Raw genomic sequence first — 20,536 nt, forward strand, 5'->3', positions numbered from 1 at the left:
AAAAAAAAAAGTAAAAGATCGCCACCGTCCGCCGCGCGACCGTAGACGGTAGAGCGGGCGTGCGCGCGCGCGCGCTGGCGCGTGTGCGGCACTGACGCACACGGTCGCTCAGCGAGAGCCGAGAAGTGTAGTCGTTGCTCCCACAGCGACGACGGTGACCGCCGCGGACGTAGTCGGTGACGGAGAGGAAACGCTCATTCACCCACGGCGATGGCGGGCATTCAACAGGTCAGAACCGGCGCGGACGACGGTGTACGCTGGACGCAGACCGGCAGCACCGCCACCACCACCGCCGTTGCCGTGGCCACACCCGGCGGCGCGGCCAAGAGCAAGACACATCCGCCGGCTTTGCGTTCAAGTAAGCCGAACTTTGACTTATATTATTTTCGCGTACTTACTCCGTGCGCAATGTTTTCGTGTACCTACATCAAGTCTCGGCGTCGTCGTCGTACACACACGACCGCGTTGATAAGCCGCCACCGACGCCACTGATACCGTGTTAACCCTGCCCATGCGCAACAGGTCGCAGGCGGTGGTGTAACCGGTGGCTGCCACCGCCGCCGCCGTTGTCGTAACAGTTATTATTATTATTACTATTATTATTAAATAGTTATTAGTGCAATATCGTGTTACGCGTTGTCAATCATAATGTCATGACGTTATAAGTATTGTAGCGCCGCATAGTATTTTTTTTCGCACTGACATTGGCTTATTAATTAGTTAATTATTATTATTATTATTGTTGTTGCCGGTGCCATTACAATATATTTTATTATTAGCTACGAATCGACCGAGCACTGACGTTCGACGGCAACGATAATAATATGTCCGCTACGTATAGCCCATCACGTAGTACGTACGTACGTATCTTGTAAACCGTCGTTGTCGTATCTCGTTCTCGCATGATGCCACCGTATTAATTATTTACGTAATCGGTTGTTTTTTTACTACTTGTTTTTCACGCGAACGCACGCCGTTGGTCAAGTGCGCACTCGAAACGTGCGAACCGGTAACATATTATTTCGCCGTCTACCTTAAGAAAAAAATAAAAATATTTCAGATTATCGTACGGTTAAATCCTTGCCGCGCTGTCTGTTATCTCGAGCCTCTCCGAATTACAATACAACGCGCCTACCGTCGTGTAGTATGCACGTTTAGATATCGGCGTTATACGGGAAAAATAGTTTAGGCACCTACTTTGTTAGAGCGAAAAAGAAAATCGGGCCGCTCGAAAGCTGGTGGGCTGGTGGTTCGTAATGCGTCGTAATCAAGTTTTACGAAAACAAAACCATCAAAACTGTGACCGTAACCGACTTATCGCGACTTTTCCACTATTGATTTTCGAGTGATTCGATCGCGTTCTGGCGCGAATAAAAACGTCAACCGAGACTGTGCTGTTATTGCACTTTGTGGTGTGTATCGCAATTATTTGTAAATCGTTACTTCCCGATTCCCAAGAAATTGTTTGAAAAAAGCCACCGCACAATCGAGTGGTTACTCTGTCACGTGAAATAACATCTGTACCGATAGTTCAATAATACACTACGCACGGGCCACGTGTGCATCGATCTTCTTCTACGATACTATAAAACACGAGAAATCGTCGGGATCGTGTCTTGTAACCGCGGTGGTCAAAAATGTGTAATCTACGACGTAGAGTCGACGAGCTCACCGTTGTAGGCCGTTATTAATATTGTGAGTCCACGCGGCAGTTATCGTGGAAAAATAATAACTGTTGCTCATGTATACTTCTTATTGTATGTAGGTACTGTGGTTTTACATTTGCTGTTGGTGTTCCGGCGGCAATGTGACATGTAACATATAGATAGGCACGTATACAGCCGAAGCACATACGCGATTTGTTGTCATTTTTTTAATAAATTATCGCACTACGCAGCACGACATACCTGCCGGGCCCGTGTGTACAAAACAGGTAAGGTACAATATTGTACTAATGTCAACGGCGCGAAAACAGCATTTCCGATGTGATATCCACCGATACTATTATGTCGTACGATAATATTTTCTGGGTATTTTTTAGTGTCAGTGTCTATATTAAACAATATCACGCGTCACATTGCGCGCTCACAATGGGACAATTAATTTTAAGACAATCGACATTCCACGGTGTGCAACGCGGTTGTTTTATATAAACGAAAACTGTTTATAATATGGCCATTAGATTCCATCGCAGTCGCAATGCTCGTATAATATTATCTTATGTAATCTCGTAATTATACATTAATATCGATCTAAACGAATTATTCGCCTTCGACGCCGCGGACGCTGCAGTCGCAATTACACGTTTGCCGCGGGGCGTCTGCAGTCGGCAGAGTTGTGTCGTACTTGCCGCTGGACGACAGACCAAAAAAACGAAACATTTGTTCCACCCGACAATGTCCGGGACGATAACAAAAAATAAAACCATACCAAACTACATACCTGCGTGCGGCCCGTGTGCGGTATGAGATCGAAAGGTTCAACAATGAACATAATACGATAGTTTTCTATAGAATAACCGTGCGCGCCTTCACCGTACACTACACGTAGAAGAGTTTTAAATTTTTTTTAGTGGTGGGATGATAGAATCGTAGAGGTCGAGCAGAACCCATGCGCCCCTCTGACGGTTAATTGTATGCTTTCAATGACAAAGAATAAAATATTAATTATTTTATAGCATTTATTTTAAAACACATTTTCTAACTTTCTTGATTCGCCAAATGCTCCGGAATCTGAAACCACAGCAATATTGAAATATATAGTTAATTCTTAGCCAAATTTTCACTATTCGCGTTTATAAAAAGAAAGTTTGCTACCAGCAGAATTTATAGCAATAGTTACTATACTACGGGTAATAATTAATTGAGACTTAGGGTATGTTATCTGATTTTTGTCCACCTCTTTTTTTGGCATCAATTTCAAAACCAATTACTTACAAACAATTTACCGCTGTAGACTTGAGATTTGTTTTAAAAAAAAATCTAAATAATTATATATTTTTAAATGAAATTTTAATAAATTTGTCGTTAACCTTTTAATAATTTATAAAATAAGAAATATTTTCAAAATCTATTTCTACGAAACAATTTTTTAACATAGATTAAGTGTAACTTTCTCCTTTTAGATTTTTTATAGATTAAAAAACATTTTTTGTAAGGATCAGTAATGATACTTTTTTTCCGTCCGCGCAAATCTGTGTAATGTATTATATGTATGATATAGAGAGAAGACTTGAGCAGATTATCGTATCTAATGTGTTAAAGCATGTAATACGAGTATATTATAATATACTACGAAATTATGTTTTGTTTGTCGCTATTTGTTGTCGCGTCGTCGCTACAAAATATATTATTATTATTCAAACACGTGGGTATGATAATTATTATAATATACCGTGCCGGTTTATAAATTTCATTATGTGACCTTGAAATGACCATACCAAAAAGCTGGATTCCTTTGGACTAATTAAAAAAAAAAATACAACTTTTTGATAGTATAATCTCGAATCATATTTCATAATTTATAAAAAGTTAATATCTAAAATATACTAACTATTTAATCTAAATTCACCCGTGAAAAAAACAAGTATAAAATACGGTGCTACATAGATATATCGTTTTTGGTGTACCTTCACGGGCAAATCGGCGTTGGTATATCTTATTCTGTGAACTGATTCAATCGAAATGGGCAAACTGCTTGTTGCTAATCTAGAACTTTGTGTATATTATTCAATAGTGGTTCAAATTATTCCCTAAATTTTTCTGGTATCTCTAAGAATAATTTGAAATTTCTTTAAAATCGGTCAAATAATTGGTACACACAATCTATAAGTACATTAATTTTTTATACATGTCATAATATATAATATATAATTTAAAAATTTCTTTTATTAATGTAGCCAACAGCAACATTATGTATAAACAAAAAAATATTCGATTTTCGTGATCTGAAATAATATTCATGTGTGATGTATGTATTTAAAAATTGAAAAAGAAAGCTATGAACACTTCCCGAGTCTTAAGGAGTATTTTGAAAATTTCGTGTCTATTTCAGTAGATTCAATGTCTATAAGCCCTGTACAAATGTTTATTCATTTTTATGTAATTAATCATATTAATTAAACTGTGCTTATTATAACTAATGATATTAGATATTTTATTATTAAATATGTATAGTTACAATTGACTGTCAATAATTTTTTACAAAGATTATTTTCAAGTCATTATCCGTCAGACTAAAAATCTACAACTCACTTCTATGTTTAGTTTTTATACTGTTACTATCCTCTTTAATTTGTGTTATAATTTTAGCAGATCAAACTTATTAGCTTAAAATTTAACGTGATTTACTAAAATTGTTAAATTATTTAGTTAAATATTGTTTAATTTGTTGTTTATGCAATATATTTCTGTATTTTGGGCCTGTTTTGTTAAGCTATTAAATATATATATATATATATTTAATGATAATAATAATAATAATAATAATATAGATGCATGCTGGTAGGTACAACCTATTATATTATTATATAATTTAATAAAGACAAATAGTTTTTTATTAATTAATGATCAATCATCTATTTGTCGTAGAGCGTTGTGAAGTTAATCGGGACACAATGCCCGTTTAACGAACATGCTCACGCATCATAACATCCTTTGATGCTCATATTTGACATAATATACTGTCAATGTTCGAATCGGTGGCGCCGTGAACCAAATCAATAATGATATAGCAATGTTATCACTTGTGAATTTCTGGCTTCTGCAGTTACATTATACCAAAAATCAAAATATGCATAGTTTATCGCATTAAGCTTATAAACAAACCGACGATAATGCACGCTATTAAAATTTAGTGTTAAATATGTACGAACTTGTGCAATTATTTTACCAAAATTTTCTTTAGATTTTCTAATCTCGTCCATGCTTTAATACAAAATTTAAAATAATGATCATAAATATGCATATGGAACAATTTATTTTTATAAGGAAAAATCTGTAAAAATAAGTATAATGGTTAGTGGTTGGAGGTAATCAAGACTAGTTTTGCCTCTACAACATTTTAATATAGTATACAATATTTTAATATAGTATGCAATGCGAAAATTGTTGGTTATAGATATTATAGGTAGATTGAGATTGGCAGCTGGAATTTCGTCATACTACAACACAACACTATAATAAACTATATACGTTGTATAAATTCGTAGACGTACAACACAAAAAAAAAATCAAAATGGTAAAGATAGGTACAGAAAAGTAATCTTTTGATATAAAGAGTATTCAGTGGTTGTCGGAGTACGGTGGAAACTTACCAAATACACGTATTTACTCAACCCAAAAAATATCGTTAATATTATTATATTCATGCATACTACAATTCAGCCGTGAGTGATTAAAATCTCCCTAGATTTTGGCAGAAAATTACTGAATGCGTCCGCTGAATTTCAAAGTAAGATTCTACATATAACATATTATTAATGATATAAACCACGGAATCGTCGAATATAATGTATAATCTTAACGACCGGATAACCGAAGTATTTCTTGTTGATCATCCATTTTATTTTATTTGCGTTCTTCTCGCCACCCTTCTATTCGCGCCACCCACTGAACGGTTGAAAATAAAAAATTCCAGTGGTTTTCAAAATAATCGGGAAAACGAAAAAACTGGTGTTTTAAACAGATAAAACCGTTTTTTTTTTTTATTTATTGTATTGTACCCAATTCAAAAATAAATAATTGAATACCCTTGAAATTTCATAAAATATTGTTAAGTATATTAGAATTTATTAAACACGATATAATTTTGAAAATATTTCGGCGTGTTTTATGCTATTCATATAGATATTTAAAATTTTCGGATTTAATATAAATACTAAAATATATTTATTAAATATTATACTCTTTAATATTTTGGATTTGTTTTAGGCGAAAATTATTTTGACTTAACCTGTTTCTAATAGAGTAATTTTATAAACAAATAATATTATATCATATAAAGAAATGGATATTGAATACAGGCTCTCAGCTCAATATTCCGTATTGATCATTGAATTAAATTATAAAACGTCGATTACCTAGTGGCCTAGACAATTACGACGTAGGTACCTACACTCGAAACCTATTATACTGCAGTATAATGCAAGCGATTTTCTTGGGTTTTTAAGTTTTTTATCAGACTTTAAGCCATTACATAATTACCATGCTTATACCCAATCGTCAATGTGTATAGGGCTTCTAGATTTTATCAGTCTTATTATTTAATATAATATATTGCGCATTAACCTATAAAATATAATGTGAATTTAAAAAGCGTTTATATGTACCTTGTTAGCTATTTAGTTCTTAAATTAACTTAACCTAATACGCTTTAACGATTGCATTTAAATTATTTGTTTTTATATATTTGTTATAAACCACTTACTACTTATTATTAAACTTATAAAAATTATATCCAAAGGTAAGAAGAATAAATCGTAAAATATCTAACAAAAGATTACATTAATGAAAAATGACATTTTCTGTATTTTTCATACTGGGAAAAATTAAATTCTACGGATTTTTTAAATCTGTTTGTTTATATTTAGTATTTAGTTAGACGACAAACGATTTTTTTTTTTTTTGGAGATTATGCACTGTTACACTGTTATTAATTATTTTCTGAAATTTTCAAATAAGAACGGCCTACTATAAAATCATAACACTCATAATTAGTTTCACTGATCTATCATGGCTAAGCATAAAAGTAAAAATACGTTTTTTAACTTAATAAGACAGTGACTGAATTGTATTTTTATTATTTTTCTATGTGGTTCATCAATGATTCTCTGTAATATTGCTGTCTCTATATGTACTAAATCCGCCAAATCGTCTACCGTATGGACCTTGTGTGACGATTATGAATATTTATTACAAAAATGCAAGATATTTTTATAAGAAGTACGCAGTTTAAAGATATTCATAGCAATTTTGCTTAGTGTGAAAGAGTACATAAAATTATAACACATCAATGAGACAACAAACAACATAAATATGAACGTCATTTCACACATATTATACATGTATAGTGTTATATATTATGTACGGTTATGTACGACCTCAGAAAATGTTGAGCATTAGTAATATATATACTAGAGCATAATAAAATAAAAATATATAATAATTTTATTATTATTATTATTATTTAAACGCCCAACGAGCTCTAGGCGAGACCGCATGGCTGGTTAAACTTGGTCATAGACAACCGTGTTACTGTATGCCAACTTTCCTACTGTATAAAGTGGGCGCCACGAGGGCGCCAGCTATTTGTACGCGAAAATATGGCTTACGATAGTCGTTTTTTATTATTATTGTTTTTTGTTATTTGCTTGAGTAAAATTATGTGTAGACCAATAATTTGGGTTACGTTCTGTTTATACGATCCTTTCACTCATTGATGAATTTGTTATTTACATAATGATTCATTGGCTCTACAATATATATATATATATCTTTAAGTTTTTTATTGATACTTACCTAAGTTTCACAGTAGATTTTAGTTGTTATTTAATAATATTATTTTATATATATACATGATAGTTTATATGCATATATTTATATATTTGTATATTATGTACTGATAAATTGTGATTTGTGAACTATGTGAACTATGTGTACGCAATAATTATTTGTATTAAAATATTATATTTGGTAACAACTTTTAAGATTATATTTTAATATAGGTAATTATATAGTATAGTATAATACTATATTTTATCCTCAAATTTGGTTGCTTTTTTGCTTTTATTTTTTATGATGTAATTACGCTAAAATTTGAAAAAGGTTATACTAGATAAAAAAACACTAAAAGAAAGTAGACAATATTAAATTTAAATTAAGTTTAAAGCTAATCTTAAAAAGTTTGCAAATAAAATTGTTTTTCGATAGTTGGTATTAGTAATTTCTCAGATAAATTGTAATTGGTGAATTATCTAAGTACTTTAATAAATTTCCTGATTTTTCTTATTAATATTTTTATTTTAATACATAGATATACTAATTGTGATTGAAAATTTGTTCTCCAATCTCCATTAAACTTATTTTACTTGTACTCTGAATTTATTACTCCGACATGACGTTTTTTTTTTTATGTTATCGTATATGAAGTCGTAGAAATGAGTGAGTGACACATTCCGTCAACGGTTACTAATTATATATTGTTAACTCTAGTAAGCTACTCGTGTGTACATGACTCTATCATGGTGCATTGTACTGCAACAGTTATCACAATCTGACAGAACATTATACACGAATTAAAACATATAAAATATATGTTTTTAAATTAACTAACAATAATGACGAACCTTTTAGAGCTCTCATAGTTTCTATAACGTGCTTATACATACAGATTATTTAACTATAGTATACTTAATACTATAATAATGATATATGATCTAGGCCGGTCAGTCATCGCGGGGGTTGTCCGCTTTCGTTTTTGAGACAGCTTGCATGCAGTCAACTGGTACTTATACACAAGTAACATATTATTTTATGCACTATAACACTAATACATAGTACGCTTATCGTTTGTCTAAAACCTTATTCGGATGATAAATTCTAGGAACTATGTACGTGATTTAATTTTTAATGCTATATGCTGTGTATATATCGGATGAACAAAATATATTAAAAGTTATAACTATGTTGTAAACATGTATAGTGATCTTGCTGCGCAGTCAACGACAAGTGTAATAGGGGGTAGTTTTGTGTGCTGGTGTACCGATAACCTTTTAATATGTAGATGAAATATTATATGATGATTATTGTACACAATTTATTTATTGAATGTTTCGTTTATAGGAAAGTATGATCGTTGAGGTAGGGGATAAGGTCGACATAGGCACGTGAGAGGTTTCTATACAGCCAAATCTGTAAATGTCCTATACGGCATATTATATATATATGTATTTATAAATAGTTAGAGAAAAAGCGATTTTTAAGAAGAACAAGATGGTCTGAAGGTAGAACATTTCATTATTATAGTCATATATAGTTTTATAGTTGTATAGTATCTGCTGTGGGTCGTTGAATAAAAGACTGCGGCGACGTAGCGGTTTTGGGTAACCGTGACCCCGCGTGATATGAGATCGAGTACAGTGCCTATATATGTATTCTTAAATTGTCATAATTTTAACGTCACCGCAACGCTTATACCCTAGACCCTCTGTAAGCACACTACGAAACAGTGTAAACTTTAAACAAAAACGTTGCTAATTTTCTAAAAAATAAAATAAACAAAATCATAATAGTATATGTAATAAATTTAAATAATATTATTTACTTTACAAAAGGTCTTTCCTTTTTTGTGACACATATATTTTTCGGAAGTAATAATGTTAGTAATATATATTTTTTTATAAAAAATAAAATCTACTTAATAGTTAATACTATTTGCTACAATTCATAGTGTCCTGTCTATCTTCTAAATTAGTAACATTTACTATTCGTTTCATTGATAGACTAAATATTTTGATAAACACAATTTAACTAGATAAGTAAAATATTTTACAGTTTATAGGCATCTAAAATTAAGCGAGTGGCGTGTAGTAAACCCTTCTACTGGTATTTTTCTCACAAAAATATGAAACTAAATATATGGGTTGGCCGTTAGTCATAGCATGGTCTTGGTATTTTGAATTCTTTGAAAAACTTAATATAGGCCGAAAAAATGAGTTAAAATATTAAAAATTATCACCCTGTATATACTGTTCTGCTGTATGACGTCAATCTGACGGCGAGGACAAAATATATCAATGCACCGCATACAATACTATTGAGACGATTTATATTATCATCATCATCATCATCGTCTGTTGTCCTGTCATACATTGCACGAGATAAAATTCGTCGGCACATACATAAATGCATAATAATATAATGTATTGCGTTCAAATATTATACAAGACTTTACTCGTTATATAAGTTTGTATACGCATTTTAAATGCACATAATAATATGTGAATATATTATGTACTAATGTTCTATGTACTTACTATATAATATAGAGCGTAATTATTGGATTTTCTACATACCCGTGCGACAGCGTAAACAAATTGAAAATACTCGTGAAATACGATGATTAATTAATGTTATATTTCATTTAATCTTACACACGTGTTATATCATTATTCGGACACAATGGGGTTGGGTTCAATAATAAACGGATACGAAATAACAAATGGGCTGCACACGTATATTGTAACCCGTGGGCCGTAGCTATAAATTAATAAACAGATCATAATAATAATAATAATGACGATGATAACAACGACAATGATGATGATGATGATGATGATGATGATGAACGATGATGTACTAATCGTGCTAATACTGTAATACCGTATATTATAATAAATTGGTTATCAGCGCATTAGCCATTTGCACTCAATTCGTAAAACGTACGAATTAACGTCGTAATATATTTTAATAACATACCTAATTTATTGCGTTTGGTACAATCGTAGAAACTACGTATTTTACGTGTGCACACATGTAAAATTTTATTGTTAAAAAAATAAAATATATCTACACATCTTAACTGGTTGCGTCTTTGCACTCCAACTACTTGTACGATATCTGAAATGTTCGAAACAAATACTATTATCGACGGCATCGTGATCTGCAGTGCACACGTCATACGATATTTATATGGTAGGCATGATGTCGTGTTTTCTGTGAATTGTTTACACTTCATCCGTCGCATTGTGTTGATTATTTATAATATTCAATATTTATTATTTAGTGCGTAAAACTATCATACTATAACATTACATCGTAATTCGTATGGCGTGTGCATTCATTTCGTATTAGACGTATTATTTGTTGTGTATTATCGTTGGCTTCGTCGTTATTGCTGTAACCATAATAAAACATAGAGGCACAGAAGTACCTGTTACCTGTATACAGAATAATGTTGTGCAGGTACTACTACTCTACCATTACTAATACTACAACAAATCGAATCAAATGACACGTCGTAGTAAAGACCACATGGGGGACCCACATTCTATCCACTATGACTATAGTTTAAATTACACTATTATACTTAGTATACTTGTATTTAGGCAGGTATTAGAATATTACGACAATGAAAATTTTGATACTATTTTTTTCCACCACGCACGTTAGACGAATCCATGATGTTATTGTACTATTATTATTATTGCTCGTGAAACATGACCTAATTAACATAAAGCCAACCAATAGTAGTCGTGATGGAGGGTTATGATGGTGGTGGTGGTGGTGGTGGTTGTCATATATGTGCGTATTCAATCGATATACATTTTAATAAAAGCGGACGCGAATTCGAAACGTCATAAGTCGACGGATTACTTGAAGGGAAAATATAATCGAGGAATTAACTGAAATGTATGTAAAATCACATAGAATGGATTAAAACTATTTTTTATTGTAATACATATCCTTACAGTTGTGTGCACGCTAAAATCCAGTTGTTGAATGAGTGCGTGTAGATTACGAAATGGAGGAGTAAAGAAAAAAAACAGATGCTATGTGGAACAAATACGTTTTTAGCCTTGATGTCCGCATAATGATATACTAGTGAAAAAATTAAATAACACGTGATGTTTGATCAAATTCATTACATGGCGCTTTCCATAAAAAATAAATAAAATAAAAAATAAATAAAAACGTTGGTATTGTTCCAAGTTCCTCCGACAGAGGGCACTAATATCGAGTGCTAAATATGTGTGTGTGTGTGTTCTTATTATGTTTAGTGAACGAAATCATAGATTAAAATATATACATATTTAATAGTATATTTAACCTATTACGACAAGGTTAAGTCAGTGCACTGTTTATTTTTTTTCTTTGCAGATCCACGTACTACATAGCAAACTTGTGTTTAATAGAGCCAACCGGTGTAATTAGCTTTGGTACGTTAAATGAATCGATCAAATTTAAAGTTTAGAATATTTTCTGAGCTCTTACGTTGGTTTTTTTACTATATTTAAATTTTAAAGCGAGATATGAGGATTTTTAGACTATATTATCTTACATACTCAACATAACTCACGTAAAAATTGAAATATCGTAGAAAAGCCAACGCAAGAACACAGATAATGTTCTAAACTTTAAGTTTGATCATAGTTTAACACTATATACTATACTATACTATACATTATACTTAGAGTGAACACTCTAATACTAATGCTAACAACATAAGGTTGGTTCTATTAAACATTGATAATTTGCCATATTACGTGTAGGCCAGAGAAAGAAAATAAATAGTGCGCTGATATCCTCCTAAGAATTTACTCAAACGCCAAATATATTATTATTATATAAAACGAACAAAAGTTTTGATCAAAATATGTACTTTCGTCTTATATCGTATATTTAACATATTATGACAAAAAGACTTTGGAATTTTCATAGTTCACTAATATACTTAATCACTAAATTAAAAAATTTATTCTAAATTCGTTTCAACCATTTCAGAGGTAATTATGATGGGGAGCAAATCAAATTGACTTTGGAATGAGGTCATTCCCCCTCTCATAAATTTTAACATGAATTGCTAAACAATTTTATACATATAAAGACAATTTAATAATTTAGTATTTAAATGTACCTACATTTTTTTAAACCTATTAATAATATTTGTTCAATTCACGAGATCAATGGTCATTAAATATTTACATATTATGTTTTATTTTAAGGTTAATTAAATTTATAATATTTTACGATAACGAAACGACAGCAGTAATATTTTCATCGACAATACTTTCATTCAAAGTGTTGATAGTTTGTCGAACTTGCTTTGCGTTATTATAACTTGACTCATGATGAGTCACGACACATGTTCTGATACACGTGTTTTGATATCTTTAAAATTCGTAGTCAGTTTTATCTCTAAATTAGTGCTTTGCATTTCTGTTTCAGTGTGTATAGGAATAATATTCCACTATTCAACAATCTATAGCTATATGTATGTACGTATTTAATATACCTATAAATTTTATATTTGATATAAGATTCACATTTTCTCTGAAAACTAAAATTTGTAACTTTAAAAAAAGTGCTCTTAAAAATATTAATTTTTATTATTGGTCTTAAGTAAAAAGTCGTAAATGCAAACCTTCGACTCAAAAAGGTTAATGTTATAGTATTTAGACTATTATATATTATACATGTATACCTACTTACTATTTTAATTGTATATACAATGTTATATATTATTTATGTAAATAAATTAAGTAAGCACTAAGCAATCATTAAAAATATACTACTATTAATATTGTCCTTTAAAAAAAGTAACATATACAAATATACACGCCAGTAGATTTGGTTGTATTTGACAAATACAGTTAGGAACCTGCTGCCACTATATTACATAAATATAATGATTCCAAAACGAATTTCAGGGACATGCAATTTATAGTAGTGTTGTGGCTGTCCTCAACGGCAATCGATATTTTAATAGTTTATATCAGATTTTTTTACTCGATTGAGTTTAATTTTATGTAGGGGAATTAATAAATTACCACTGACCATTGACAGTAGTTGTATATTAAGCATTAAGAGTAATGGATACATGTGAAGGATCCGACTTTTGGACCAGGATGTGATGTTTACATTATTTATAAAATTTTGGTACAGCAACAATTTAAGTAAAATATTTAATTATTCTTAGAATTCAGTAGCTATTAAACCATCACAGTCGCATTCATGCATATTACACGATATTTAAATTAGAATTCAACTTTTACTGATTGTAATGCACCGATTAAATTCCACGTTGCACACGGTCTTATTATTTTCTATTATAGCTGAGTGGGTATAACAGTACTACTAAGTGTTGTGTTGAACTATAATATATTTATGCGTGGTTTCTAATTTCATAAAGCTATCTAAATGGTCCGGACACGATGCATATTTTTGCGTTCCTCGAACTTAATCCTTACTGCTATAGATACTCTGTAGATATATTTTATACAACCAATCGAAGGATATTCAGAGAAATAATTTGGTTTGATTGCTTTTAAAATGTTAGGTAATGTGTTGCTGTATTTCAGTGTTAACAATCATTATTTTATTGTAATAGTTTAATTGAACTTTAACATATAATTTACGAAGTAATTTGAATCATTGTTGTAAGTAGTTGGTAAGTACTTATTCAGTTGTATTAAAGTTTTGTATAAAGAAATTCATTCTTATTGTGTTACAGTATTATCATTGCGTTTTGTTGCATCTAGTTGATACTAAACCTGCAGTTGTCAGAGATAAATGATTTATATTTTGTGTTTTATTTTATAGATTTGATTCAATAATTTTAACTGATGTACCAACTTACATATACGCCATTAGTTTATTATGATAAAATATTAAAGTAATAAGTAATAATGATATTATTTTGGGACAATTTATGTAATTTATTGTATTATAAATTACAGTAGAGCACCAATAGTCTGGACCCCCGATAATCTGGTAAACGCGGTAATCCGGACAGCATAAGTCCATTTGTTCGTAAATACATATTTTTGTAGTTTGTTCAGGATACTTGAGTTCTATTATTATAAACATTTTTTTATAATTAATTATGTTAAAGTATTTTTGTATTTTAAAGTGCAATAAATATAAAGGTAGTAGAATCAAAATTAAAAATTTTAGTCATTTGAGTAGGTTATCTTAAAAACCCTTAGGTAATCGAATTGATAATCCAGACGATGCTCGATCTGATTCGACCGGACTATCGAAGCTCTACTGTATATGATATAAATATTGCCATTTACAATGTACCACATTTTATTCGAATGTATCGTACAGTGAATCGTCACCAGTATATATAAAATTAAGTAATATTTTAAGCATGAAACTCTAGACCGAATTGTATAATGTTCATAGTTCAATTTACTTAATTTGTTATTCACTATAAATATGCTCACCTTTTTTTTTTTTTAATATTGCAGTTATTCAAAATTTAATTTTTGAAATTTTTAAATATCCTTTAAGATCATATTTTAAAATTCTTGAAATATTTCGTATCTACTACTTAATTAGTGTGCTATTAAAATACAAACTTTATTTTTAAAATGGCAACCCCCCCCCCTTAATTCAATTTTATTCTTAACATAAGCAACTTCAATAATTGAAAAAGTACTCGTTTGAATTTTGAATTAGATAGATTTATATTTTATATTACTAAAAAAATTATCCACTAAATAATTTATAGTACAAAGGAGAGGTTAGGGTTCTCTTTTAACAAAACTGATGTTTGTATCGCCATAGAAAACTCTTAGAAGTACAAATAATTTCAATTTGAAATATCATTTTTAAGTAAATTTGAAAATTTTAATTATTATAATTTGAATAAATTCATAATTAAATGAAAAAAATGAGGATAAGCATGCTGGTAAATAAATGTATAATTAATGTTATTAGCTTTTTCTCTATGTTACCTCATTGGCTGATAATGTACATGGACACGCGGTGACAATCGGCCTACAGCGTGTCCTATACATATATATATTTATAATGACGAGTGAGGGCGTCAATGTTTACAGGTGACTTTTTTTTATTGCTCGATTTATTGTTATTATTTTTATTGCTACTGTTTTGTTGTTATTTCTATACACATAGATAATGGTGTGGCTTTCTATCTATACGAGGGGTTTGTACCAGTGTGGGTGCTATATAATAGGTAGTAACCAGTGGGTACATATATTATATATAGTGATGACAACCATGACTTAGTATCAGTGTGTGTAGTATAATCATGGCAATTCAATTGTAAAAATACTATCGGCGCCACCGAGGCTAATGTATACTATTATCGTAAATTCGTAAAGCACCTTGTCTCGGTTATTGACAACCTGTTACAAAGGTCTCAGGGGTGTCGTCATGGCGACCGTGGCGCGGCGACCAAATAATTCCGTTACAGAGCGAATAGGTCCATTATTATTGTTATTATGTAATAAATACTACTGTATTAAACACTGGCATTATGACCATGTTGCTGTTTTTGCTGTTGTCGGTATTACCTGCTGTTTGCCCGTTGAATACTCGTATACATTTCCTATTTATGAAACTAATAATAGTAATTTGGTTTCAAAAAGTTAAAGACCTTGCTTAGTTACATGTTCTTTAATGTTTAAACCCATTGTAATTCAAAAATTGTTTAAGGTCCGTAATTACGTGATTTTCAATCGATCATAAAAACAAACTGTTGAATCTATAAAAAAAAGATATTGTCGTAAAAATAAACAGTTTCCACAACAAGTTATTTTAAATCCGTCTATGTTTAATTTCCAATTTATAGTGTTGAATGAAATATTAAAAGCATTTTTACCCCTGAAAAAATTTAGGTAAGAAATGTGGCAGTGAAGCCTGCAATGATCGATTTTAGTAGTGGAAGGGGGGAGCGACACCACAGCTGTATTCGACAAGTACGAAGATTTATTGTACGACCAATTAATATTAATACAACTAATAAAGTAATATGAACTGTCTCTAATCGATATTGATATCCACATTTTATTGTAATGACTGTAAATTATAATTTTATGTAGTCTAAATTATTATTGAATCCAATATTATTATTAATCATATTAAATTATACATAATAACATTTTACGTTTGATTGAATTATTTTCAATATTTGTTTTCCGATAAACCTTGCATATCTCACGTGGCTATTTTAATATCATTAAATAAAAAACTTTTAATCGTCCATTTGTCCATTTATATTATTATATTTTATCATTTATTACGCATTTACACCTAATATTTAAACAATGAATAATAACTTAAATATATGTGTTATAATATATTATTCATACTTTTTCCTTATTCCAAGTGGTTAATTTTTTAGGCCTATACGTCTTAAATTTTAACGGTTAAATGAAAAACACGTTACACGTAGTGCTTAAATACTTTCTATACCTATAGTTATATAATATAATCAGAAAGCTAATATTTGGTTATTTCTACCTACAGATTTTGGTTTTTGGTCAGCACTACTAAATTTTGGTTGAGAAATAAGCCACATAAAAAACATTATAATATGAACTTCAAGATTAGAACATGCCATATGATACGTTTAAAATGTACTCGCTTAATGTGACATTTACATTTATTTAGTGAGCCATTTCTTATAGTAGGTGTCTTACTTATTAATATTTTTAACATCACAATTGACTCAATAGGTTTATATTACGTTTTAACTATGTTATGTTTTTATTCAACGAATTTAATAAAATGTATGAAGGTATTTGGAAAAGCAATTAAGTGTGTCCAAATAATGAATTATTCATCATTATTCACAATTTTTATCTTTACACATTTATATAAATTAATATTTAACAGTGAATAGATTTTCTATAAATAAAAACAATACAAACTAAAACTATTAAAAGTTTTTCATTTTATTTTATAACCATAATAATAATAAATATAATTCATAGTCTATAATATTATGAGTCATTCAGAAATTATTAATTTGCTTTTTTAAGTTCTCAATTCTAAACGGTTTCGGTCGGTGTCAATTCACATTAATCAACGACTTCCGGTAGACTTTAACTGTAAAGCCCACATACGCACAAGTATAATTTGAATTTTAACGTCTGTTTAAAGTGATGGAACTTACTAAGTGTACATTGCTGGATACTTTATTATACAATTGTTGATTGAGTATGATAATTAATGCCTCTATTATTAAATTGCGCAGTGAAATCTCAATTTTTGTAAATTAAATTTTTGATTAATAGATTTTACACATAACTTATCTTAATAGTTATTATCATATAATGTATATTTTATTAAATGTACTACATATAATTACATTTAGAAAATACTATTAATTGTAGAATTTAATGTAAAATAACTGTTTGTTAATAAAGTTCAGATATTAATTTATCCATATCCCAAGCACACACCTATTGTGAACATATATGTTTATAAGTATATATATATATTTATGAATATTATTTCCATATAATTATAAAATTACTTGGAATTTTCTAAGTGGGTTCAATTATAAAGAATAGATTTAAAGTGGTATGTCTATTGATCTATAAATCTATGAAAAAAAAAATAGTCATTATTTTCACGATATATTTTTATATGAATGGGCACCGTACAAACATTTGAATGACATAAAATAAATAAAATGAGTTATTGTACATATAAAATTATTTAAAATGGGTCATGCGTTCGCATTTAATTCTAAATAGTTATTTAAACAATATTTACTAACTGCGTGTTTGCATCTATTCATTAGTATTCTTAGAAAAATAAACTGTAATCTATAAACATAATATAATATTATGTGTTACTTTGAATTGGCTAATTTTAAAGAAGAAAAAAATGTACATATATACTAAAAAACCAGGAAAATCGCTATGCTGAATTTACATGCATATTAGGTTTCAAGTGTTCCTCATCAGTCGTCAATGTGTAGGTAGGTCATTGTAATGGATAGGTTAAATTTTAATTTAATGATAATTCATTACATACAAACATTTTTGCATATTTAACATTTTTGTTTGATTATTTTTGATTTTCTATGCATATTATTTTTTCTATTTTAGATCCCAAAATTTTCGATTGACCAAGGCCTAATTATTACCATTGTATTGTTTATTATGATATATACACCGATTATGTATGTGTTGTATTTGGATTATAAAGACTTCTATTCGATTAAATAAAGATGTCTTAGGGTAGTTATAAAAAAGGTCCAATAAATGATATATTATATGAAATATTTGGACCTTCTTTGTGCTATTTATAGACATTCTAAGCGGTTGAGTTCTTTTTCAATTTATGTTAATGAAGTTATTGTTTGTATGTCAAAAAGCTTGAAAATTTAATTCTAGGTACCTAACCTAACCTCGTGAATTTATTTTACCGCATTCTTAAATTAACAAAAATAAAGTCATAATTATTTTTTATTATTTTTCTAACGTAATTCGTTAAAACCATTAATAAATGTATTTTTTTATTTTAAAAATTAACTTAAAACACGTAATACATAGTTTCTCGTAAATTTTTATCAACATATTTAATCGAAAAAACAAACAAAAAAGTTTATACCTAATCTCAAATGTTAAAAAATAAAATGTAAACAATTTTTTTTAAATTTATATCATTTCTAGAAAATGTTTAATTTTCCTGACTACTTTAAAAATAATCAGAAATTTATATACCTATTATATTTATAGTATAATTTTGTATATACTTTTTACGTGCCAAAGTGCCTGTTAGATATTATTTGTTACTAGAAATGATCCTCGAAGTTAAAGGTTGAAGCATTGTTTTTACTTTAAAATGACAGACACAAAAATAAATTAAAAACATGTTTTCTCAGAATTTAAAATCAAGCCAAAGTTACCTTAGCTATTTCAGTAATAATAATATTCATTTCGAACGTAAAATGTGTTTCTTTTTAAATTTAACTAACTATTTACTGTTGAAAATGAGCGGTATCACATCCTCTTAATTCATGAGCTTATCGAAGATGCATATATGTGGGTGGCTTTATACTTGATTTAGCTGACTATATAAAACAAGAGATCAAATAGTCAGTTATTCTGATAATAGTTAGAAAGTATGCTACACGCGTACTTTTGAATAGTCTTTTACTATTTCAATATTTGTTGTGCGTAGACGCCATTTTCAAAATAAAGTAATACGTTGTGGATGTTTTTCAGTTAGATGGTTACTGGCTACTGGTTAGTAGTAGAATAAAATTCATTATTGGATAGATTAATTTGACGTCTCTCGTCCTCGCGTGGGTGTATAAATTATTAAAACAGACTACACCCCCTGCATCTAATGTATTTAATGTAGGTATAATGTTCGATTGCCGGTGATGTAATGTGTAAGTCACGAAAACGCGTACACCGCAGTTATAATAATGTATAGGCTCGTGTATGTATAGGTAATAGTACAATAATAACTATTGATTGAGATGAATTGCGCAAGGAAAACGATCCATCTATCTATCGACGTTAATGCGAAAACCGAAAGGGTCGACGGCGGCGCAGGTGCATACAGATTCAGGGTGTAATTACATTAAACAAATAATAATAACTACGAGAAAGACAGATATTAATAATAGTTTGTGATTTCTCGACTCTCGTCGATCATTAATTTCTATTCTCCCCCCCCCCCAGTTTGGACCGACATAGTAATACAGTGTCGGCCGTCGGGTAGGTATACATATTATTTTTTTTACTTTTTAGCCGTTGCTGGCGTGCACTGTACCTTGCGTATGTCGTTTCTTCTGCAAAAACAAACAACGACTAACAGGTCGATTAGGTTATATCAATCGCATTATTGCTGTCGCAAAAATATTTCTCACCGGTGTTCGGAGCGATAAGATCACGACTGTAATAAAACGGAAAGAACTTTTCATGTAACTGTGCAGTATATTATACTAATAATTGTACTGTACAAGACAAGTCTGTGGGCTATAAGGTTTGGACACTTTTTGTTTCCTCTCGTTGTGCGAGGGTGCGACGACTTCTCTATTC

The 20,536-nt window shown here is 30.2% G+C and overlaps 1 protein-coding gene across 1 annotated transcript in view; it reads left to right on the forward strand.

Annotated features, from left to right (window-relative positions):
• The first annotated feature begins 6 nt into the window (after positions 1-6).
• Positions 7-20,536, forward strand: part of LOC112600505 (dual 3',5'-cyclic-AMP and -GMP phosphodiesterase 11-like) — a 74,795-nt gene continuing 54,265 nt past the window's right edge. Inside the window, exon 1 of the mRNA XM_025347741.1 lies at positions 7-358. Coding sequence (XP_025203526.1) covers positions 211-358 — 148 coding nt within the window. The 5' untranslated portion in view covers positions 7-210. The remainder of the gene's footprint in view (positions 359-20,536) is intronic.

Source organism: Melanaphis sacchari, unplaced genomic scaffold, assembly GCF_002803265.2.
Source record: "Melanaphis sacchari strain LSU unplaced genomic scaffold, SCAv2.0 Contig65_pilon_pilon, whole genome shotgun sequence".
NCBI lineage: Eukaryota > Metazoa > Arthropoda > Insecta > Hemiptera > Aphididae > Melanaphis > Melanaphis sacchari.